The sequence below is a fragment of the Gadus chalcogrammus genome, chromosome 22 (assembly GCF_026213295.1).
Source record: "Gadus chalcogrammus isolate NIFS_2021 chromosome 22, NIFS_Gcha_1.0, whole genome shotgun sequence".
Classification (NCBI taxonomy): Eukaryota; Metazoa; Chordata; class Actinopteri; order Gadiformes; family Gadidae; genus Gadus; species Gadus chalcogrammus.
The window spans coordinates 19,199,854-19,225,787 of NC_079433.1; the positions used below are offsets into that span (position 1 = coordinate 19,199,854).

At 49.2% G+C, this 25,934-nt stretch overlaps 1 protein-coding gene across 1 annotated transcript; it reads right to left on the reverse strand.

Annotated features, from left to right (window-relative positions):
• Window positions 1-203: 203 nt before the first annotated feature.
• elp2 (elongator acetyltransferase complex subunit 2) lies at window positions 204-23,146 on the reverse strand. The gene is made up of 22 exons (XM_056583150.1): window positions 22,795-23,146; window positions 22,569-22,647; window positions 22,288-22,361; window positions 22,041-22,185; window positions 21,035-21,112; window positions 20,581-20,645; window positions 20,407-20,473; window positions 19,115-19,261; window positions 18,636-18,719; window positions 18,086-18,186; window positions 12,367-12,498; window positions 11,957-12,106; window positions 11,530-11,721; window positions 11,339-11,408; window positions 11,092-11,187; window positions 8,190-8,247; window positions 6,096-6,168; window positions 5,041-5,233; window positions 3,173-3,294; window positions 2,869-3,005; window positions 2,147-2,266; window positions 204-1,280 (listed from the first exon to the last, which is right to left on the reverse strand). Exons 1-22 carry the CDS (start codon window positions 22,924-22,926, stop codon window positions 1,076-1,078), a joined length of 2,520 nt encoding a protein of 839 aa, XP_056439125.1. The 5' UTR covers window positions 22,927-23,146; the 3' UTR covers window positions 204-1,075.
• Window positions 23,147-25,934: the final 2,788 nt, after the last annotated feature.

Consider the following 25,934-nt stretch of genomic DNA (forward strand, 5'->3'; position numbering starts at 1 on the left):
CGCGCCTCCCATAAATGATCATGACAGAGATTCCCCACTGAATTAAAGCGTTGCAGAACACTCAGCCCGGCCCTCAGCCTCCTCTATCATTTGGCTAATGTGGAATCAAATCCAGCCAGCCCGGTTCAGCTTCAACTCGGTGTACCAGTCGGATCCCTGTAGGCCTACCTGCCCTGTGAATGCAATGTTCAAACCCAAAGTAGAACAGTATAATCGTGACATTGTGGGATGTTGGATTGACGATGTAAAAAAAAAGCTGGCTGATGTATGATGATCATTGTCCCCATAGGCAATTTCCTCCACGTCTGCAAACGGAGTCCTAAAGGGTGGCACTTGGCCGAGCTGTGACGGATGTCTCTATACATACTTGGCCCTGCGATTATAGGCTGAGTTATAGCCTCTACTTAGGCCCGCCTACGGGGAGATTTATGTCTGACATATAATGATGTTACACGCGGCTGGACCCACACTAAATCCCAGTCCTCTTGTCCTTGAGGATTGTGTTTAGGTCCTGTACTGTACCTTTGATACACAGCTATGTGCTTCAGTATTGTGTGACTTTTCCCTCGATTGTTCTTGAGGAGCACTCATGTGTTGCTTTGTGTAAAACCCATTATTGGATTTTGTGTTGTTCCAATAGATCTTCTTGTGTGTGACATGACGTAACGTATTGGAGCAGCAAGAGAGATTTATTGAATCAGCCGGCACGTGGATATCAAACTTAAAAGTGATTCAATACAAGGTACAACACAGTCATGTATCGGTCATATATAATGTTTGGCGTCAAATAATACATGTTCCAACCAATTAGGCTGTCGAGTAGGATTATCTGATCCACAGACAACACAGAAGACTGAGGAGTAGGCATACAACTGTATTGCTTCACCCATCTGAAGATGGAACAACATGTTAGGATGAAGAGGAAAACACAGGGAGTCGTCCAGGTGAAATGTTCGGCTAGGGGTCGACCCCATGTCCTGCCTAAAGCCCTCCAGCGCCCGTACATCAGCTCAGACGGTCGGGGGGGGCCGTTGTCTTGTCCTGTGGCTTTGGCTGTAGCAAGGGGGGGGTCCGTTCAGTCGTTAGCCTCAAGGGTGTGGCGGTTGACATTGAAGATCTTGACGGCGTGGTCGGCCCCGGCGCTGGCCAGCTGGAGCCAGCAGCTCTCCTCGCCACCTGCCTCCCCCCCGGCCCGGCTGGGGGCCCCGGGGCCCTGCTGCCCGGCCCGGCCTGCCCGGGGCCTCCAGCGCAGCCTCTTCACCGTCAGCGTGTGGCTCTGTCTGGGGCGACACGCAAGTCAAAGAGAAACCGTTTCAACGGGCACTGGCACTTTTCTACTGTGGCCGTTTACTGCTTTTAAAACCATCTCAATCCGACCGCTTCTAAATAACGCCTGTTCACCAGTCAATCCATTCAGGGGAGTCACCTCTACCAATCCTCTTTTGTTCAGCTCCCCTTCTGAAAATCGTATACTGGCGTCTGAATCGATAGTTTTAGAAGTATCATTTACAGACGCTGATATAGCTCCAACTGAAGCTACACCACAAGCTGCTAGAGGCTGCTGCTGGGAACCCGCACACAGTGCTGGTTTAACAAAGGGCTACTGCTCTTAGAGGGCTGTGCCTGAGATGTGGTGGTGGTGGGTAAACCACCCGGCAAACTAACACAGATTCAACCAAACATGACACAAACTGACAACTTTCTGACACTGGCAGAAAGTTGTTCACTCACACATATCCCCTGACCGTCAAAGTCACACAGCCTCTTAGGATGTAGCACCCTGAGACACACACAAACAGGCTCACAATATAACTTCTGGCAGAGTGCTGCTCTGGAAGGTAGAAGGCCAGCCGTTGTGCTGCCGCCCCTCAGTGTAGGGGGCCTTTTTCTTCAACCATTAGGGATAATCTACAATAATAATAAGCGATAAGCGTCTACAAGAAGAGAGGGCCGCAAGCTAACACACTACCTGGGGCATCGCTACAGATCTCTTTCTCTGTGTGTGTGTGTGTGTGTGTGTGTGTGTGTGTGTGTGTGTGTGTGTGTGTGTGTGTGTGTGTGTGTGTGTGTGTGTGTGTGTGTGTGTGTGTGTGTGTGTGTGTGTGTGTGTGTGTGTGTGTCAGAGAATGTGTTTTTTGAAGGATACACAAGGTCTGTTTCTGCACATTTGGTCCAGTCGTGCCCCCCGGTGGGTTCCTGGGGGGGGCTCCACTTGTACAGGAGGATCTTTCCGCTGTCCAAGCCAACCGCCATCAGGTAGCTGGAGCTAGAGAGACACACGGTACCCAAGTTTTCCTCAAATCACACCGGATCACTAGCATGCATGCATTTCACGCATTTTAAGAATGCTTACACACCAACGCGTTGAACGAGATTCCATATGGCATAGTTCTAGCCTTTAGACGCAAAGTGTGTCTTTGGAATGTGTGTCTGGGGGTGTGTAGAGTGCTGAACCCCCGAGGAGGATGACTGGGGGGGATGTGAGCGCGTGAGTGCCGAGTGTCGGGTACCGATATCACGGTGAATCTGACACAGTGGCATTTGGCACCATTACATAGATCGCCAGTGACGTTCATTTATTAAACCGTGGGTAATATACAACCAAAATGTGAGCCCTCACAAATGCGTTGACATGCCTGGTGCTCCAGCAGGCCTGCTGTGGTAACGCAGATCAGAGCTGGTCTATGATCAGACATCAGATATCAAACTAAAGTCTGATCTGTACGACTGGGGCCAACACTTCAGCACAGTTAGACTTAGAGAGAAGTTTGTGGGTGCCATGTTGAGGATTATGAGGAATTATGAGGACATTTTAGAATCAGTTGTTATTGGTGCTGCGGATGCCACCGAAGGCAGCGGCGTGTTTACCTGTCATCAGAGCAGAGCTCGGGGCAGAAGGCCACGGCGGTGGCAGAGTCCCCAACGTCCAGTATGGAGGAGCAGTGGTGGACTGCTGGGGTAGGGACCCCAGGAGTCCCCAATACACATGGTCCCCACACGATCACCTACACAGACACACACGCACACACACTCTAAATCAATAACCTGACACGCGAGACAGAATTTGCTTAATAATCAGAAAGCGATGTCTGAACCCATTTGAGTTGAGCTGGGCAAATAGAAAGTTCCGGAAAAAAAAAAGAAGGAAAAGCTGAGCTCAGCACATAACTACCTTCTTATCCCGGCTGGACGTGACAAAGTACCGGCTGTCCGGGCTCCAGTCACACGACCAGATTATCCGACTGTGCACCGCAGTGTCCTTATCCGTGTGTGTGTACATGGAGAAATTGGGCTCTGGGCGGAGAGAACACACACACACACACACACGCAATAAATTATTGTTAAAATATATATATATTTATACACTCATTTCAAGGGCCGAGATTTATTCGGCCTTGTGGCGTTTTGACACATTCACCTTTAAACCGCGGTGGAACATTAAGGGGAGACGGAGGAAGCGGGGCGGGAACACACGGATCAAACCCCTGGGGGAACGACAGCGCTCTCTGCACCAAGAAGACAAATGTATCGAGCGGCACGTCACAGAGCCTCATTCAGCCCCCCCCCACCACCACCACCACCACCACCACCACCACCTGGGGATCAGTCACTCCTGGTTTATGGGGCTGTGGGGCCGTCGGGGCCCGGCCTGAATCACTGCTAGACGGCTGCCAACTGTCGCCGGGCCGGTCTCCAGGGGGGGGGCTCCTGGTGTCGGCGTGCATGCACAATGGAGCCGGCGCGGTGCAGCGACGGGTCGGTGAGAGAGCGCCGCCGGCGCCACAGAGGACGGATCTCAGCCGTCAGCGCCGGGCTACGAGGGCAGAGCTCTGGGACGGTGGGAGGCTGCCTCTCCTGGCTCTGCTTACTCCAACGAGAAGACACAGAGAGCGGTCCCCCGGAAGGTAATCGAGGCCGACCTGCGATAAATACCTCCCTCTATCATCACCCTATTTGTTATGACTCCCGATCGCAGCGATCTCTTACCATAAAGCATACACACACGTCGCGCCACAGGCTACAAGTGTCGTTAATGGGGGCAGAGAGGTTTGTTCTGAGTAAATCACTCTAAACAAAGCTGTCACGGGGGAACACGGTTTGGCTGCTCTGCCGTGACCCGACATCCATTGTCCCTGATATAGAGAACCTCCTCGGTACAGCGGAGCACGCCTGTTTCGGGTTTTCCCAAACTCCAAATGAGTGACTGTTTAGTTAGTGTATAAAATAAAAATACAGCCAAGTCGTAGTAAAGTAGGGACAAGAAAGAAAGAAAGAAAGAAAAGGAAAAAAGAAAGAAAAGGAAAAAAAAGAAAGCAAGAGTGTAAACGAAAAAGTCCCAAAAAATCCCAACAAAAAGGCAGAACAGAGACTGTTTGATCATCTCTGACTGCATTTAACCTTCGCTGGCCCTCTGCCGTGTGTGTGTGTGCGTGAGTGTGTGTGTGTGTGGGGAGGTGCTCCGAGCAGCAGCCCTGAGTGATTTAACAGCCAACCACAACAGACGCGACCCCTTCAACAAACACTGTGTGCTCCTCCGGCTCCCCTCTCCCTTCCTACTCCTCCTCGAGACCCCCCCCCCCCTCCCCAAACCTAGGGATACGACGCTGTAGATCCCCCCCCAAAGAATTATGTAGTGCACCATTTGGATTTCTTATGTCCCCTCCCTGGCTAGTCCTGGCAACGTGGTTATTGGCTGAGGGACTCAGGTAGGATCCTTTAATACGTTGACTGTGGAGTCTCTGCCTGCTGAGCGGGGGCTGATATGTGGTCAGGAGCTTTGTGGGGGGCGTAGACTTGCCGTAGTCCTGCTGCCCTCATCATCATCATCAGCCTTCCATGATGATGACGCATGGCATGACAACTCCACCCAGGTAGCATGATGACGGGAGAGATCGTAATTAAGTTAATTACTGCTAATTATAACGATTTTGACGGTTTCAACAGACACATTTCTTTATCAGACTTAAGTCAAGCAGTTTATATGCAAAGATTTGGAAAAGTGCGACAGAATTCTTCCATTTCCGTTCCCCATTGGCTCACCCGCACTATCCGGTGTGGGCGGGTCCCGTCTCCACAGCGACCAGGTGCGGTCGCGGGACACGGCCAATAGCAGCTGGGCATCGGGGGAGAAGGCCATCTGGGTTACGGTGAGGGCGTGGCAGGGCAGCGACTGCAGCTGGCGCCAGGAGGCGGAGCTCCACAGCATCACGGCCGCGTGCTCCGCCTTGGACGCCTGAGGACACGCACCAGAACACATGAATGAATAATTAATGCTAAGGCAAAGATGGAGCAGGGCAATATTTACAAAACAAAGGCGCCATTTTGTATTGTTTTACTTGATCTATTCATTCAGCCTTATTCCACGCTCAGGACCCAACTTCAGGAGAGCAGCTCGCATCTAATGAAATACCACCGCCGTATCGGCACTCTATACTCCTTCTACGATATCCATACCCTAGCTCTATAATAATATCTATAATCTATTTCAATGGACAATCGCCTCTCTCCCTCTTATATAGAGAATGTTCGAGAGAGAGAGAGAGAGCGCCGTCTGCTCCATCTCCAGTTAAGATGAATGAGTAGAGGGTCCCACAAAGAGCCCCCAGTGAACACGAGTAATCTGGAGGTGAGGGACTCTGCTCACGAGGGATGGGGCTGAGCCAATCAAACAGGGATAGAGGAGGAAGGAGGACCAGACACTGAGGGATAAAGGATGGCTGAAGGCAAGATGAGGGGAGGGGAGGGGAGGTATGGAGGAGGGAGAGATCAGATAGACAGCAGAGGAATGGAAAAAAACAGAAGACTCAGAGATGTGGACTGAATACGAGCAGTGCGGAATGAGTGCCACCGCAGCGTTAATCTCTGACAGCAACCACTTGTGTGTGGAGCCCTGGGGCAAAACACAAATCAAGGTCAGGGCAGCCTGTCCTGCTGCAGAAATCCCCATTCCTCATCTCTCTGTCTGTGTGTGTGTGTGTGTGTGTGTGTGTGTGTGTGTGTGTGTGTGTGTGTGTGTGTGTGTGTGTGTGTGTGTGTGTGTGTGTGTGTGTGTGTGTGTGTGTGTGTGTGTGTGTGTGTGTGTGTGTGTGTGAGACCTTGCATGCGGAGGCCACCACCGTGTTGGCGCTGTCCGACGCCAAACAGTACATCTCAAAGCCGTGTCCGTACCTGTTGCGGAGAGCCAAGAAAACAGATGACAGCATCATAAGAGGTGCATCCTGTGTGCGTCCCACAATGTCCCAGACAGGACCGTGGTGCTTAGAAGGGAAGCAAGGTTAACGTTGACCCTTTGTGGCGCTCTGGTCGGTGGCGTCACTCCAGCCGAATCTTTAAACCAGTTTTGACCTTTTACACCGTGTCATTACATTATCTTACTTTGCGTATTCTTTTATCCAAGAGCAACTTACAATAAGATCATTCAGCCATGAAGACACCGCTCAGATATGTCAAGAATAATAAATTACAAAAACGGCAACACACAACGTTCATCAAAAAAGCAAACTACTTTGCTTATTTAAGCAAAACTACTAAGCAAGAAACTTTTTGTGTGTATTAATCCCTCTGTGTGAACAGATGAGTGTTGGGGCTGTGACGGGGGATGTGTAGGGTATGTGCTCTCCGGTCGGCGGGGAGCCGGTCCCCTGTTGTGGAGCGAGGACAGCCGACAGCCTGGATCTGGCTGCGCGGCAGCTGGGGGTCTCCTCGTGGTGAGGGAGTAACACACCATATGGCGGTGGTACGGCGGGGCGGGCGAGCTGGGCGGACGGTTTGCCCACGTCCTGGGTGTGGGACGGGACTGAGCCTCTCGCAGCACAGTAGACGAGTGACGGGGACTTTGAGCAGTGTGGGAGAACCCGGGTAGGTCTAGGTCCTAGATCAGTGACTGCAGCTCCCTTCTGGTTGTCCTGCCTCACGTGCCAGTGGCACGTGAGGCAGTAGTCCGCAGTAGTCCGCAGTAGTACGCAGGAGCGGATGGGCGCACCGATGGCAGTGAAGGACAGCTGGTCATCCAGGGTCACACCCAACGGGTGCCTTATCGTCCGGGTCCGAGGAGCAGAGCTGTCAGCGTGGACGAGAGGTGGCGGATGGGAGAGGCCTTGCAAATGTAGTCGGCCTCCTTGTTCCAGTTTTCCCCTTTTTTCCTTTTCTTCTCAAAACCCCTCACACCATCGGGACGCCCATTGCATGTTGCTCAGACGTGATCTAACAGGGGCCCAGAGAGAGGGCCGACAGTACCCTACGCTGTAAGGCCCCGTGCATTCAGACCAGCAGCAGGCTCAAGGACCTGAACCCCGCTTGACGGGTGAACAGCGGTGAGCCGGCGTGAAATCAGAAACACTCACGGACGCCGAGCGGCGCGGCCACATCCTCGCCACAGAAATGAATGATGGCGCCGCGGCTTTGTCCCGACAACCTAATTACGCTCAGCTGGCTGGCCGTCGCCTTGTTGTCGGCCGGAAAATGGGTGAGGAAATTACGTCTCCCCCCCCCCCCGCCGCAATTCAGCGGTGACAAGCCTGGCGGAATATGAGAGCGGGCGACGGGCGGTGTGCTGGCACGCCCCGTGACAGCCCGATGGGGGACCTTATGGATGTGGCCCCAGTTTAATAACACCGCCCACATCTGCCCGCTAATTAGAGGCAGCATATTAATGGTAGCTGGTTGCAAACCATTTTTTATTAGAGAGTATATTTTTGGTTTATTTATGTATGGTAAATACCCCCCCCCCAACCACAAAGGTTAATAATGGACCGGCTAAATGCTTTATTAGCCGCAATAATAGGGTCTATCAAGGGGGCTCACGGAGCAGAAGGAATCTTAATTCTGATTGGCTTGCGGTGTGCGGCGAGAAGGACTGATTCTTCAGGAGGCCTAATCCGTCTCTCCGACACACGGCACACGCGTGTGCTGCGTGGAAAACCTTGGGAGGCAGATAAAAAGGCTAATTGCACGAACACGCCTCGTTGTGGAGTGATATGGGATCCCCTCGTGTTGACTGGATGCCATTAAACGTGAATGAGGGGGGGGAGGGTGAGGATGTCAATACCGGGGCTTGTTAACATCTACCTCGATGCATCGTTAAAACATTCCCCACGTCGCTCGCTGCCCGGTATGCGTCGCCGGCGCATGCAGGAATGTGCGGATCACCGCAGTGACACCCTGCAGGAATGAATAAAAAAAACACTCACAGCTTTTGAACTTCAGGCCAAAGGGTGTTCTGGAGGAGGTGGTCCTCAGGTGGGGGCTCTGCAACACACACACACACACACACACACACACACACACACACACACACACACACACACACACACACACACACACACACACACACACACACACACACACACACACACACACACACACACACACACACGCCCATTAGTTTTCACCATAATCACCATACATAACGCAAGCAGCAATCCAACAGGGTTGAGATTTTCTGTCTCAATTTTCTATCTCAATAATTTACAAACTGAGGGGAAGCATCGCAGAGAACTTTCCATCTCCCCCTTGCCCATATAAGGAAATGCGGCTGAGGGCTGAGCAGATTTAGTGGAGAGAAAAAAAAAGAAACGACAGATATGGCAGCCATGAATGAAAAGGGAGAAAAGGATAAATGTGCATGAGATCAAATTAGAGCTCAAGCGCTCCATGGAGGAACATGATCGATTCGCCCGGAGACAATGTTCCCTCATAACTATAAAACAGCTCCTGTTATCATTTAGATGACACCCAAACCCTCCCACAACTCACCGCTTAGCACACCAAATAGCAGGCTATTCTGAAACCAGGGCTCCCTTATCTCCAACTGTAAACTCACCAAATAGAAGGCTATTCTGAAACCAGGGCAGCCTTATCTCCTAGCATAAACTCCCGCTGGCTTTCAGCAGACAATCCCCAGCGCTGGGCCGACCGTGTGTTACAACATGTTTTTGCTCCCTGCTGCAAATTATTCAAAAAGGCTTACTTCGCCGTGTCGTTAAGGTCACCGACTCGCCGTTTAACTAATCATACCTTCCCCCTCGTCCAACCGCCGGCGAGAGCCACTGGGAGAGGAGCGGGAAATCTGCAGTGAACCAACAGCAGCGGGCGCGCTTGGCCGCTGTATCAGGAAGGCCCCGGGGTCATCCACACTTCACACAACGCCACTGTTTCTAATTAGCATTTCCGATTAGAGGGGCTTCCTGGCGGCGGCCCTCTCTACTGTGGGCAACCCGCTACCTCGGTTGAACCAATCAAAAACCAAGCTCAGAGAAACTCCATCTACCCCCTTGACCCCCCCCCAGCGATTGGTCATCATGCCTACCACTTGTCTCAGGTATAACATTTATCCTTTACCCCCCCCGCCCCAAACGTCCTCATACTCTCCCATTAAATCCATCCTCCTCATATCCCTCCCTGTCAGCCATGAATAATACATGTTCACTAGAGATGGTCTCCTGAGCGCTAGGACTACCCTGACCCGGACTCCGGTCCCGGGACTCACCCATAGATCTGCGCCGTGTCCCGCTACAAATCGATAGAGACCGTGCAAGGCACCACTGCGAGTGGCAGCGAATTTACGGATTTGAAATGAAAGACAGCTGGAAGGCAATGCTTCATTTTCTCCAGTCTTTTCGTTCCAAAGGACAGAACAACAAAAACAACAACTGTGAAATAGATCAGAAATTGTTTTTTACTCTCCTGAAGTGACCTCAAGTGTACCAACATCATCCTTCATTGGTATATCACTAGATCATTTTAAGGTACTGGGTTTGATCTCAAACGTCGGCCACCTCCCTGTAAGTCACCTTGACCTCTGACCTCAAGTCGGTGCATGCTTAATTACTCAAGCGAATCAAAAGTACCATGAAAGCAACACTTATAAGCTTGAATGAAGGCCTCCCGACACGTCTGCCATCCCACGTAGAAACCCAACAGCCTTCCATGTTTGACATTTGTTGGCCGATGTGCAGAGTGACGTGGAATCTCCACTGTGCCACGTGACAGAAGTCGCAAAGCCACCGCTATAATACGGCGCAAACCAAAGAACGTGAGTGGAACCCGATGGGATCGAGTGCGGAGACGCTCGCCCGTCGGACCACAGACCCTCTCAGCGTCAGTTCACTGGGCTGCCCCCAAGGCTGAAATATTCATGGTCATATACACCCTTCGCTGCCGATCCGTCCCCTCCCCTCCGTCCTCCCCCTACCCCCCTTTGTCTCTTCCACTCTCCCCGCCGCCTGTCGCTGCTGCTGGCAGTGACACCAGCAGCATGGCCGCGTCCCAGGCCCAAGGCAGCAGCAGCAACAAAGGAGCGAGGACATAGACTGAGAGCCACCTGTCCTTCCGACTGCACAGCAGTGTCTCTTAGAGCAACACACCACGACAAGGAGACGGAAAGGCTGGGGCGTGCGGCCCCTGCCGTGTCTAGGATGGCTCGAAGGGAGAGGCTTGTCTGGGTTGTGGAGAGAGGCAGAGGGTGATGGAGAAAGGGAGATATATGGAGCGGAGCACGCCCCGAGTGATTCACAGTCTCCCGTCTGCACCCGGGCACGTTGACGCCGGTTGAAGGATGGGTGCAGGGGAACGGGTGGGCGGGCGGGTTGACGCATTAAATGCTTGCCAGACCTCGACCGGCCCTTATAAACGAGTGGATTCATCATGAATAAATTCCCTCAACCCCCGTTTTCATGCAGAAATAAATGCAGGCCATTCGGAAAAATCTTCAGCTTTATCTCCCACTGTGAACACCTGCTGGTTTTAAGCAGCCAATCCCCACTTCCGGCCTGATTTGTGTTCCAAGCCTATTGCGATCTTAATCTTCCTGCTAATTATTGAAAGGTGTACTTTGCAGTGTTGTTAATGGTCATTGATTTGCCGTTTGACTAATCATGCGTTCCTCGTTGTCTAGCCGCCGGCAAACGCCACTGGGAAAGGAGTGGGAATCTGCAGCCAACAAAGAACAGGTTTTCAACACTTCTCTCCCGAAACTGGTGAGGTTGGCAGGTCGAGGCTTAAGCGTTTTCAATAACATTAAAGGGTGACCGGACCCTTAACGCTTCTGTTCGTATTCAATGCGGCGTCCCCTTTGCATGCTTTGGAACATACCCGTGAGGTTCAGCGGATGAAAGTAAGTCTCGCGATACTGGTCTGAAACACAACTCAGCTGCTCCTGCTGCTCGTTGATCTTTGGAGCGAGGTCACCTGTAGAAAGAAAAAGAAGCGTTGAATTTATTGAGATTCTAGTGGATTCCAGCCGTGCCTTAATGACTCTGTGGACGTAATTACGAAACAGAGAGAGAACTTCTGCCGTGACCCTGAATACAGAGTCGCACCGGCAGTGTGGCGGGCCCACCTTGGAATACAGCCTTGTTGGAGAGGCCTAGAGCGGGCGTGCTCGCCCCCTCGGGAAGATCTGCTGCGTCCTGGGGAACCGACACATGCAACGCACGCACGGAGAGATCACAATTTTGCAAGCTGCCCAACGCAGGTGATATTTCCCCAGTGGATCACTGCATACACAAAAACCAAAAGAAAAACACCCACGCTGGACGCCAGCAGCTTATCCAGGGAGGCGCCGGATATGTTGGCGAAGTTCTCCACAAAGTTCCGCGGGGCACGGAACACCCGCAGGACCTTTTCGTCGGCGCCCGACACGAACTGGAAGCGTCCCACCGTGGCCAGACACTGCATGTCGTAGCCGTGGATCTGGGGCCGCGAGATCTCGTGCCAGCTGGTCTGTGCCGAGGAAGAACGGGAGCACATAAGGGGAGGGAAAAACAGGGATGAAGGCTGTTAAGGGTGCATATTGAGAAGGGAAGACACTGCATACTGATCAACGGGGTGGAGGTTGGAGGACGCCTGGACAACAGGACACTTCACCTCACTCCCCTACTACACTCCAGCTTCAACCTGGTTGGGTCAACAGGTGTGTTTCTAACCAGTTCGGACCTGATCGAACCCCCGGTCTTACCTGCGTCCCATCTTTCTGCTTCCAGGGGGTCAGCAGCCTGGCGGTCTGGTCTGAGCCCACGCTCAGCAGGTATTCCCCCTCAGGGTCCCAGCTCAGGTCCTGGACGGCGTTGAAGTGGCCGGACATCACCACGCCTGGACTCCACTCCCCCTGCAGGGACATGACATGCAATGTCCAATTTGGATTATCCCCCATTTATGCAAAACAATGGTGATTTAGAAATACTCCAGGATAAAGCATAAGCAAACACATGATGTTCTGTAAGCTATTTGCCTGTCAAACATTTAAAAAAAAAAATTGTGCTACAGACCCAAGCGTGTGCCAACATACGTGTGAGCCCTACAAACCAACTGCAAAGACTCAAGAGCGAGGCCGCAATACGGTCCAAAGCCCTTGGGTGCGTGGCGTACCTCTCTGTCCTGGCGCTTGTGCCAGAGATGCAGGGCGCCGTGGAAGGCGTGAGCCAAGATCATGGAGCCGTCGGGGCCCATCTGGCAGCCGTAGAAGCCCAGAGTGTTGCCGCCAACCTCCCCTACGCGCACCTGGCGTGACAGGAGGTAGGAGGAGGAAGAAGAAGGAGATCATCAATCAGCGCCTCACTTTGGGCCCCGTGTTCCGGGGGTCTGCAGTCAGGTGACACTGGGCCTCCCGGTGACAGAGGCTCTGGACGAGAGCAACGGTGATTCACGCCTTCCTGAATGACGCCAATGAATATTCATGACTTGTCAAGTACACGGAGTGGGTGTGGTGGAGGTACGATGGGGCAGGCATGTTGATTTCCAGAGTAGCCGATTCGAGAAACACACTTCATGGTGCTTGTGTTTTGAGGTGGAGCAAATCATTAGGGATTCATGACGACACCTTCTTGTCGGGTAACTTTGCACTCATGGACCGCATTCAGGATGTCAATGTTCATTTTAAACACCCCGATTATTGTGTAACCAACCACTGGCCTAAATACAGATGGAAATCGGACAAAGCCAAGTCAGAGGACGACAGTGATGGGAGGCTGGAAGTGGGTGAGCTTATAACACGATGGAGTTGGAGCGTACCGTATTCAACTTATATCCAAACACGGAAGGGGAAAATTATACAATGGAAGAAAGTCAGAGGATACAAAGGGGCAAAGCCTGGGACTCACACTAACTGGATTTGGTTTAGAGGCTGTGACCCCTCCAAAGGTTCAAAACCACAGTGCAATCTCCTCCCATGCCACTTTTTCGTCTGCGGTTTGACATCTAATCCTATTTCAAATGTTATGTAGAGGAGATCTTTATGCAGGTCACAGCAATGCAACACAAAAAAAAAAAACGATTTACCGTGCCAAAGAAAAAGCCAGAGAGAAGATGGGTAGGTGGCGGACACAATCGTAGCTTGATGGTTGTCGTCCATCCTTACCTTAAGCAATCGGTTACATACAAGGCAGCATTCATTAAATCTATATTTCATCACGCATAACTAGGCTGGTTGGAAACCTGAACTAAACATCAATAGAGGCTATCGATCGTTTTTCAGAATTGATTATTAATTGTTTAGAATGGAGCCGCTGAGAAAATCAAATTCTTACTATTTCACATTTGTGATTATTTTGTGTGAATGAAAACATAAATCCAAACAATTAAAAAGCGCAAGCCAGAAGGTGTAGAAAGTTAACGCAGGAGGGGTGTATTTTAAACCATTGCCACAACCCTCCCTGCAGAGTGGCAGCGTGCTGCCTCAGCAACGCCTTGGCTGGCCATAGCCGTCTGGTACCGCACCCACATCTGTAATTAGACTGTGCGCGTCACACACCAACGCTGGCTCACACTGAAACAGGGGTGTTACAGAGCAGAAATACAGCTATGTGCTGGCTATACATTCAATGTATTTTAAAACCTAATGTGAGACAGGCCAGCTGAGTGATGCACGCTGCAGCAGAAGGTTGCCGGATGGTGTCTCCGTGGTGGCTGGGTGTTCAACGACCGGCCGCACTAGGTTCAATTCCCAAGGTCTAATCCCGACCAGCTCCTTCAAATGACGTCTGAACGAACTGTCACGGTGGACGCTCAATAAATAAAACGAATGTTGCAGGTGAACAGAGGACGCACACACACACAAACACTGATACTTATTGTTTCCTCATGTTTACACACAGAGGGGCACACAGAGAGATATATATACACACACTCACCCCCGCGTACAATCACACACGTCTGCATTAATCTGTATCTAGTCTGTATGACATGACGTTACAAGGGCGTACATACAGAGCAACCCACACACAGACCCCAGTGACAGAGCCATCCATCAAAGATGGATTAAGCGAGGTGGGTACATCCCTGATTACCTAGCAGGTCTTTTTATAAAGAGAGCCAACAGGCTGGTCATCGACGACCTTGGAGATAATGCCTTTCTGGGGCTACAACACAGCAGAACTAACGGCGGCAATAAAGGCTCCGTCTTCACAGTGTGTGGACACGCACCCTGCCCCACACACCCACACACACAAACACACACACCCACCCACCCACACATACACCAGAATGATGAACAGCCAGAGAGAGAGAGAGGAATTGTGATGGAAAGAGTGCGACAAAGCGAGACAACATTAAACAGATTTGAATTCCAAACACATGGGACCGCCGTAAATCACACACCCAAAAAAGGGAAGAATACCTCAAGAAATACAATAAAATCCTCATCCGTCTTGCCGAGAAGGAACAATGAGGAACCCTTCCCTCCCCCCTCCTTGGTGGAGGGAGTTAGTGGGGGGGGGGGGGGGGGGCGGACCATATTTCATGTTATTATCCCTGAGGAAGAGAGATGCATGGAGTTCAAACCAGGCCTGGATGGAGAGGCCCCACCGGGAGGGATCGACCAGAGGGACGACTGGCTACCTCTCTTCCCCCACGTGTGGCAACCGGGCTAGAGACATCCAAACAACCCACACGCACCGCGGTGTGGCTGATGGGATGTGATGGGCTTATTAGTTTAGCATTCAAAACGACTTCCGATCCACTCCGATGGTCTGCGTTTCCCACTGATTGTGGTTTATGAGTTGGCACACATTGTCTGCCAGAGGGAGTTCTTGCCACTTGGCTGCGGTCCACGAGAAATCTGAAAATAGGTTACACACGCACACACGCAAACATGCCCATGCCCATGCCCACACACACACACACACACACACACACACACACAAGCCCACCAACACATATCCACAAGCACGCCCACAGACACACTCGCACTTCCTGTGAGCATTGTGGTGGCGGCCCAGTGCGGTCAGTGTGGTGAGTTAATTACCAGTGGGTCTTGTTAGCAAGACCGCGCTTTTACACAGCGGTGGTCCGCCACTCCCCTACTGCTAACCCTCTCTTATAGAGCCACGCCAATTACTCTAATAATCAATGTGGGCTGTAGTGGGGGATGCTGGGCCCGTCTGTGAACACCCCGCTAATTAAGAGACACATACGGCTGGTCACTCGGCCCCCCTACCTCCCCAGCACTGCTGGAAGCCTGGCGGGTGTCCCTGGACGCGGCCACATGATTTAAACTGGATGCCGTGAAGGAATTAAGGCGAAGATGGCGGGAAGAAAGCTTTTGACTGTAGGTCAAAGTGTGTGTGTGTATGCACAGTGTGTGTGTGTGTGTATACAGTGTATGTGTACATACAGAGATTTCCACGCGTTCCTTTTTACACAGCGGAACTGGATGTTCAAAAGAGGGGAGGGGAGAGTGAGAGAGCGATGGAGAGAGAGAGAGAGTGAGAGACACTATACTATGCTCTTTCAGAGTCAACAAAAATATTATTTATCCCTTTCATGTTCCCTGTCATAAATGTGCACTGGCTGATGTAGCTCTCCGTGTCCACACCAGCCGTCACCCACCGAAGTGCGTGGGCAGACACAGATGTACATCACAGGCCAGGTTCCCAGGGCCTGTCACCATGCCACTAAAAAGGTGCCTGCCACCATGATGTGAGGTGAGAACTTCATGAAAAGAAAGATTGTGCGTAAGCATACCTGCATAATGTGTGACATCTGCTTGCATAAGCAGTTTCAAATTGATAGGTTGAAGTTGCGCACGCCACCTGCATTCAGGAATATATACATAAGTCTGCAACATTTTTTTATTTCCCCTTCCGGGAAAAAAGTGTATCCCAGAAGTATTTGTGTCAATTATAGCAGGGAGAGAAAGTGCAAAGTAATCTAAAGTAGTGCAATAGCAATATCCACCCCCTGGCTTTTTCCCCATGTGGAATAAAATCAAATGAAATGAAGAACTGTGGGGCAGATGGTCAAAATAAACAGCCCTTTTTTCCTTCTCTTTGCCATCCACACTTTGCCGCGAGCTGGTACAGCAGCTGCAAGCGGCTCAGTGTGGGAGAGACCGAGATGGGATGAAGGGATGAGGCTCAAGGAGAGGGAGGAGACGGAGATAACAGAAAACGCACTATGAGCCAGGGAATACGAAGACAACACACGACCAACGAAGACCAGGAGGAGAAAAGGTGTCAGTAGTAAGAGGAGGGAAACGACTATGCAAGGAGCCAAACAAAGAGAAAGTATTGAACAGAAAACCTTGACAAACAGCCAATGCAGTAGGGGTGGGAATCTCTTGGCACCTCACGATTCGATTCCGGTTATGTGGTCAGCGATTCGATTCTAAAGCGATACTTTTGTGATGATCATTAAAGACATCAACAGATGAATTAACTTATCTAATATTTTATTAGAGAAAAAGCTTTTGTCACAAATATGACTTACAACACAATATGGAAGTATGTAAAAAAAAATAGGTTTCAGTTTTCTTTTCTTTCTAATCTTTCTTTTCTATGTCATTAAAGAAAAAGCTGCTCTTGAATAAGAAGGAGTTCTTGTGTCTGGCTGTGAGTTTGCGTGCATGCTATGCGTAGGCTGAATCGCAATCATGTCAAGACAAATCAGATTGGCCAATACACACTGAAGATTAATTAAATCATTTTAAAATAACACCTCTCTGGCGAACAGAAAGTTGCAGCAGGCGAAGAAATGAAAGAAAATTATTTGTAAAAAAAATCAGCTTATTAATTGATCTGCATCGAGACGGAATCGATCTAAAGAGAATCGCGATGCATCGAAGAATCGATTATTTTTCCCACCCCTACAATGCAGGTCATCTCTCTGTGATGTTCACCACCCGGCCCGCGGTGCAGGTGAAGGGGAGATGGAGACAGAGAAGGGAGGGAAAGAAAAGAGAGAAGAGTGAGACTAAGAGAGGCTGAGAGAGTATATGCAATACAGAGACAAAGAGAGATATGAGAGAGATAGAGATATGGCAATGTAAACCCTTTGAATTGAATTGATAGGAGATATGATCGAAATGAGAAGGAGAAATATGAGAGATATAAAAGAGATAAATATGAGATATGAGAGAGTGGTGAAAGAGATACATATGTGAAAGATGAGAGAGAGAGATAAATCGAGATATGCGACAGAGATAAATGAAGATATGAGAGAGAGGAGATATGAGAGAGACGAGTGCGTGAGAGCGCAAGAAGAGCAAGTGCAGGAGAGAGACAGCAAGAGAAAGAGAGCGAGCGGCAACGAGGGGCCAGACAGCGGCCGAGTCAGCGAGGGGGTGGTGGGTGCCAGCCTGCTGCCCGGGCTGACAGACGGGCGGGGAGATAGGGGTGGACAACCGCGGCGTGTCTAAACTCACGCCGCGCCGCCCACCCCACCTCATCACCCCGCCGTCAGCCGTGGCTCAAGACGCCCCCGTGGAGGCGCGGGGCCGGGTTGTCAACTACGGGCGGGGAGACGCTTTTCTTGGCCGCGGAGGGCGGCTGATGACTACGGGCATGAATACAGGCAACGCACAAAGAAAACAGCACATCACGTCTAAAACAGCTTCCAGGGAGGTAATTTAAGGTTCAACCTGAGTGAGTTCCTCCAAACTACGTGAGGCCACTCGCCACATGTGCCCCCAGGTTGAATTCCGACCCGTCCTTTGAGCTCGATGTCATTCCCTCCCACCTTCCTGTCTTCGCGGTCTACTCCGTAAAAGGTGCGCAGCCAGCCAATGAGAAATGACAGATCTCTCGCCAGCTTTAGATGTATACGCGCATGCATGTGACTGTTGACGCTCATCATCCCCGCTCGGGGCACTGACCTGCTCCACCCAGACCCCCGACGCCTCCTCCGGAGCCCAGAGGATCATGGTCTTGTCCATGGAGGCGGAGAGCAGGCTGAGAGGCTGTAGCCGCCTGCAGCCTGTAGAGGGAGATAGTGGGTAAGTACGATTAGTCATAATGATGCAGCGGGAGTGAGAGAGACAACCTTTTCGCTTCAAGGCGGGAAATGTCATCAATCATTTCAACCAACTGCTTCCACTCTTCCACATCATTTAAAAACATCAAACAATCAAACTATTACAACTCCTAGACATCCTTTCAGGCATCACCTAAAATAGGCACAACAAAAGCAATGATGCAATATTATGCAAGTCTTTTTTGGTTCCACTAGATTCAGAGGGCCACCCCCTGGAGCAATTAATTACGGGAAATGCTCGCCAACATTGCAATGAATTAACATGTTTTTGTAGGCATGTTGACATGTTGCCAATAAGTAAAAAAAAAAAAGCAATCAGTCGATTTAGATAATGAGCAGCAGTACAGCTTTGCCACTCCTCCCCCCTGGTTGCCTTGCTTTAATCACCATACCTTCGTATCGTGGAGGCTGCCAGTGGACTCCGTAGACCCAGTTCTCGTGGCCAGCGAGGACAGTCTCCAGGGACACGGCGAACACTAGGAGAACCGGAGTCCAGAGAATACGCTGTCAGTCCACTTAATGAGACGCTGGCAACCAAAGGTGGGCTATTCAGGCTTTTGACAGAAAGTAATGATGATTCAATTAGGATGTCTTATTAGCACAGGGATGTATGTACTCAGGTCCTTGATATTTTTCTCATGGATTCACACACACACACACACACACACACACACACACACACACACACACACACACACACACACACACACACACACACACACACACACACACACACACACACACACACACACACACACACACACACACACACACCTACCCCCACCCCGTCCAAAAAAGCCAAAAGATGAGCCCAGTTCTTCAGTGGGTTGATGGCGGGCCCCTTGGGAGCAACGGCCCCCGGGCCACTCACCTCTCTCCTTCACTTCAAAAACGTCCTCTTTCATTCTGATGATGCTGTGATTGTCCTCTGGGCGGGCATCGCTGCCAGCCCCCTCACGTAGCCGCCACATCCGGATCATACAGTCCTGGGCACAGCTGGCTAATAGCAGCTCCTCATCTACAGAGAGGGATACGAGAGAGAGAGAGAGACATATGAGAGAGAGACATATGAGAGAGAGAGAGAGAGAGAGAGAGAGAGAGAGAGAGAGAGAGAGAGACATATGAGAGAGAGAGAGAGAGAGAGAGAGAGAGAGAGAGAGAGAGAGAGAGAGAGAGAGGTTTTGTTTGTTTCTTTTGTGGACGGTCAAAATGGCTGCACCTCGCCAAAGTGAATTCCTGTATGACTCAACCCATGGGTAATATTAGGAATTCCAATTCTTATCTTTGTGGCTGTTCTTTGTACTTGCTTCTCATTGTTTTGTTTTTGCAATTAAATTAAAAGACCATAATTGTGATGGACGCAAGTGGTTATCGCCATCCACATAAAATCAGGTGCAATGATCCAATATTAAGCCATTTTATAATTACAGTCGAAATGTGAAATTGAATATCCTGGTGCTTTCAAATAGTGGGTTGAAATCCTGAGAAGGATGGTTCGCTAACATGGTATGTGGACAATATGAAGGTTTAGGCTTCATTGCTTCATTAAAAGTGTCTTCCACTTCTAGTTTTCCACAAGGACACAAGGTCCATCATCAGAGTAGAAAGAGGGTGTGCGTTTGTTATTCCTCTGTGGAAGGCTTTCAAATTAAGTGTGTCTCTCCCCTGTGTGCTAGAGGGAGGGGGCCGACTAGGTCAGAGACCGCGAGGAGGATGTGGACACGGGCACATGGCTGTAATCAAGGACATGAAACAGCTTAATGTCACGAGAGCAGTGATGAAATGGCATAGCCAATGGTGACATAGTTAGCAGGGTCTGGATTGAAGTCATGCGACTTTATGTTTCAAAATTCAGACACAATTAAATTTTATTTGAGTAGATTAGAAACAATTTTATTAATTAATAAATAATAATATTATTATTATTATTATTTATTTAATTTGCATCACCTCCCTCTTTTTTTATTTTGATCATCTTAATGATTATACTGCCATGAAATATCAAACAAGCAAGCAAAGAACATATTAGTTTACTAACTATTTAATTTGGTAATATATACAAATGATAGAAGAAAAAGGCGCAGGATTTTTGTTGTTTCCTACAAATTGCCAAGATGTAATGGTAAAATGGATTTCTATAGTTTATTTTCCTATGGTTCTCACCTATGGAAGCCCACTCCAACCCTCGCACCCAGTCCTCGTGGCCCTGCAGTGACATCACCTTATTGAGCTGAAAATTAAATAGGAAATTAAATTTAGAGAGTGTGAAAGTAAAAAATAAAAGAGTGTTATGGTTATGAGACATCAACTCTCCTATGTGCCGGACAACTTCCATACCTCTCCATTGAACAGCACGTAGATGTGGACCCGAGAGTCGTTGCCCCCACAGGCCAGTATTGGAACTGCAGTACGAGAGTGAACATGATCAGTCCTGAACTAGCAGCACTAAAACATGACATAGAGAAGTAAGAATGCATTTTAAACTTGGCATTCAGCAATGGAAAACAGAGGGGCTGATCGATTTGCGCTGGATATACGAGAGCGGGGCTGCAAGCGTGTGTTTGTATGAGAGAGAGAATATTGTTTCAGAGAGAGAAGAGAAAAAGAGACACAGAGAGACAGACAGAGGGACACAGAATGCACGTGTGTGTGTGTGTGTGTGTGTGTGTGTGTGTGTGTGTGTGTGTGTGTGTGTGTGTGTGTGTGTGTGTGTGTGTGTGTGTGTGTGTGTGTGTGTGTGTGTGTGTGTGTGTGTGTGTGTGTCTGTGTCTGTGTCTCGCTGAGGGCTTACCTCTGCTGCCTGGCAACAGCACCAGAGACACATCCATCATGAAGCCGCTGCCAAATGATAAAGTATGGAGGCACTCCACTGAGGAAGACACGTGCATGTAGAATTAGTGAGCTACACAGCGCCGCAAGTCACTTTGTGAATGCCAGAGGGACACCATTCGACACCAAATCCATTCAATACTTTTAGTATCAAGCACATTTTAAACATCGAGGAATGGAATAAGGACAGGAGGCATTGTTAAATTTAGAGAGGTATGCAAGTGTACAACTCGCCTATCATTCATTGATTTTTAAAACAAGCATACACACACACACACACACACACACACACACACACACACACACACACACACACACACACACACACACACACACACACACACACACACACACACACACAGTTTTCACTATGATAGACAAATGTGGTAACAGCGGTTAATTGGACCATACAGGGCAGGCCCTAGTAGAAGTTATCAGTCCTATTGAAACAAGTAGAGAGTAATGTAGTACCAGTAGGTAACTAACTACTCCTGAACCTTCATTGCCTGAACCACAAGGATCTTACCAGGATAGCGCCCACCAATTTGCGCCGCTATTTAACAGTGGAACAGGTAGGAATCCAATGGGTTTCCCGTACGTGGGGTAACCAGACGTCCTCTTTTGCTCGGACATGCCCTCTTTTTGAGACACTTTAAAAAAAATGTGTGGCGGAATTTCAAAATCGTCCGGGATTTTATTAAAGCCTCATGTAGTTGAGGGGTTAAGTAGAGCCTTCATATTGGACGGTTTGACTTACTTAGTCACTGTCATGTTTTGACGGTTATATCTCCCCCGAAAAAATCTCACTCTGAACTCAGTTCAAAACTTGAGAGCCCTGCATGAAAGTCCTGTTAGACATTTGTCTGTTGTCCCTCAGTCACAGATTGAACACCAACCTTTTTCTGTACTACGCGCGCACGCGCACACACACAATGACTGATGCTCTAAAGAGTAACAATGTCTCCCACCTTGTGAACCCTCGACGAGCCACAGCCTGACGGTGGAGTCGGCTGCAGCTGAAGCCACCAGGATCTGCGTGGGGTCCTCCAGGTAGATGGCGTCCACAGCGGATACTGGACCAGTATGGCCAACACACTCCAGACACTGGCTGAACTGGAGTTGGAACAATAATTATATTAATGTAATGAAATGAAAGCCATGTGTATTTACAAGATAATATAGTGACAACGCATATGTTTACATCTTTTTACTAACGTTATCATCTTTAGTCGCCGCCCACACAATGAGTCTGTTGTCCGAGCCTCCGGAAACAAGATGATTTTCGGGACCTGTAGAAGAGGCATGTTGTATACTTTATACTTGTCAGGAAGTGTCTGAGTACCTGGTAAGTGCTATCAAAAGAACATGTCTGATTTTTATTTTCTAAGAACAAAATTCAAACCATGTACACAAAAGACTAATCCGGACAGATAAGTATGCACTCACTGACAGAACATCATGTGTTCCCATTGTAAACAGAGGAGATCACAACTCACCACTGTCATCTCTGTAAACCCACTGAACTGAGTTCACTCTGCCTCGGTGTCCATTTAATACAGCAACAACGTTTCTTTTCTAGAAAATATCCAACACATGTATTAAGACAGGTATATTAGTCACTTACTGAAAGCATAACACTAATATAACACTACAGTCAGAATACTGGTGGCACTGTCAGACCTATCAGGCTTAGCGAATGTTATTTCTGTATTATTCGACTACCTGTGGACTGTACAAAGCCACTGAGTTACACGTCCCAAAAGCAATTATGCCTCCGCGACCCCATGAAAGAACATTTGGGGTCCTATTTGCACAGCATGCAACATGACATGTTTGCATCACGGGCGCCGCCATCTTGGAAACAACGCTTGTTGGCGTTACCGTAAGTATGGATGTAGCGAGCCCATCTGGGAGAGGAGAGGATACAGCTATTTTCGATACGTGATATGAGTCTTCTGCTAAAATCTCTATTTATGGTTCTTCAAGTATTACTTCTAGCACTGGTATTATTTTTGATAATATTTAAGAAAACGTTTACAAAACGTTGGCTGCCAACCTTTCCTTCTAGTCAGTGTAATATTAATGACCATCCAGTAGATGGCAGACGATATCAAGAATGTAAAAGAAAGACGCCGATCACGTTAAACTTGGAAATGTAAATCGACTTTTAGTTTTGTACCAGTTGAAACTTCACTATGCCTCATCATCATCACAATGGGTGATACCCCCCACCAAAACCATCCACCCCCATCCCCCAACACACACGCATGCGCGCACACACACACACACACACACACACACACACACACACACACACACACACACACACACACACACACACACACACACACACACACACACACACACACACACACACACACACACACACACACACACACACATTTGACATGCCACTGTGAAAAGCGATTATCATGCTACAGCAAATTGCTGCACAGCCATGGGCTCAGGTTACTGGCAGAGACAGAAAAAGAGAGAGGGAGGTTGGAGAGGGTACTGCCAGCTTCATGAATCAGAACTTTCACTATGGATTAGATGCAACTCCTCTTTATTGTTTCGTCTCTGTCTCAAGCCTGCGGTTTTTAGATTCATCTGCCGCAGTGAGCTCTGTTCAAATTTCTGAAGAAGCCTACAGGTGAAAAAACTCATCCACGACACCTGCCAAAGGATGGAAGAGATGTTTTTGGTATTCACATTGCATTGACCTTAAGCCACCCATACACATGCAGACAGAGCAGCACAGGGCAGGCAGTCCCTATGGGGTATCATGGGGAGAACATGATTCTAATCGATGCAATGGAAAGACGACGTGGCCCTGGCTATTATCTTCTGGTAATGTTGGGGCACGATCCTGCTGGGGGTCAGCCTGGAGCAGCAGACCAGCGTGGTGGCAGATGGGGCAGGGAAACAGACACTCACTCACTTCACACTGTCCAGACACTTGGGGCGGCATGTGGCTGAGGAGGGAGAGCGGGTTGGCTGGTAACCGGAAGGTTGCTGGTTCGATTCCCTGCTCCTCCTAACTGAGGGTTGAGGTGTCCCTGAGCGAGACGCCCTGACTGGTCCTGACGAGCTGGCTGTCGCCCTGTGTGGTTGGCAACGCTTTCGGTGTGTGTGTGTGTGTGTGTGTGTGTGTGTGTGTGTGTGTGTGTGTGTGTGTGTGTGTGTGTGTGTGTGTGTGTGTGTGTGTGTGTGTGTGTGTGTGTGTGTGTGTGTGTGTGTGTGTGTGTGTGTGTGTGTGTGTGTGTGTGTGTTAGGCAATATTGTTAAGCGCTTTGAGTGGCCACTGGTTAGAAAAGTGCTATATAAATGCAGTCCATTGGCCATTTATTTCAACCAGTGCGGAGTTGGAGGGCATTCAAATGTATGCCTCTCAATGGTCTTGTCATATCATGATGGTATAAATTAACGATCATTGAAAATGAAATCAACAATAAGTATATCTATGCAAATTGTATTGGTGAGTTACACTTCCCGTCTAAATAAACAACCATTCTATAAGGAATAAATATCTTAAATAAATAACATAAACTGTTTAGCATTAGGGGGTTTGTGTCAAAGGAATCCACATTCAAGTGCAGTTCATGTCTGTGGGTATCTTGACTGGCTCATTAGAGTGTTCTTGTATTCCCCGGATTCTGTGCTTGATTAAAGTCGGATTTCCATAAACAAACAGCTAGCCTCGACGTGTGTAGACGACAGTGTTTGTATGCATAGTGTCCTGGGTGTCTGCGTGGAGCCGTCTGACAGATGGAACAGTGGCAGGTACGAGACAATGGCAGCGGCAGTAATGAGAGTGTGTATTATAGGCTGCCCGTGGTTATGTAACAAGGGGAACGGGGACGCCAGAGGCAGCGTCTGCTGTCCTAGTGGCGCACCGCCGGGCTTCTACGTACATGCAATTAAATGAGCCCTGCCCCTGAGGGGGGCTGATCTGATTGGCTGACTGGCAGATGACAGACGGACAGGCGCACAGACACAGAAAGACAGATAGAGGGAGACATGCAGACAAAGGGAGAGGCAGGCAAGCTCGCAGATGTGCAGACAGTGAAACACAAGCGCAGACATACACAAACACACACATACACTCACACACAGTGATTCCCACACATTGACGAGACTTTGGCGCACCCCCATAGTCTAATTTCGGTCGCCGTAGTTTCATATCCAAAAAGAGTATAATATAAATTCATATTTTCTTAAATGCTTTCTGAAAACTCCTCAAGCCCATTTAGTATGACCCTTTACATTGTGCCAACAACATTCATACCAGTACCAGCAGTTTGTAAGTAATTTGTCAGCAATAGATATGTCATATTTTGGTTCTCAAAATTCACCAGATAGATGCATTTAAATGAGGGGCATGCCCCCGGACCCCCCTCGAGGATCGCCAGCCCCCATGTTCTCAAAAGATCCACACACATACACACACACACACACACACACACACACACACACACACACACACACACACACACACACACACACACACACACACACACACACACACACACAAACACCATAAACACACACACATAAACACCTACATACACACACCACGCACCACACACACATAGACAGACAGATATGATAACAGACAGATATGCAGACAGTGAAAAACAGACGAACACAAACACACACATACATATCCACACAAACACACCATACATACATAGACACATACACGCACACTGACACTGATACATATAGAAAGACAGACAGACGCACGCAGACATGCGCTACATGCAGACACTGCACCCTCAGTCTTCTGGTTGTTTTGCTTTGTTTTCATATTTGAGTTTGGCTGCTGGCAGATTATTGTCCATGTACTCCATTGAGCAGAC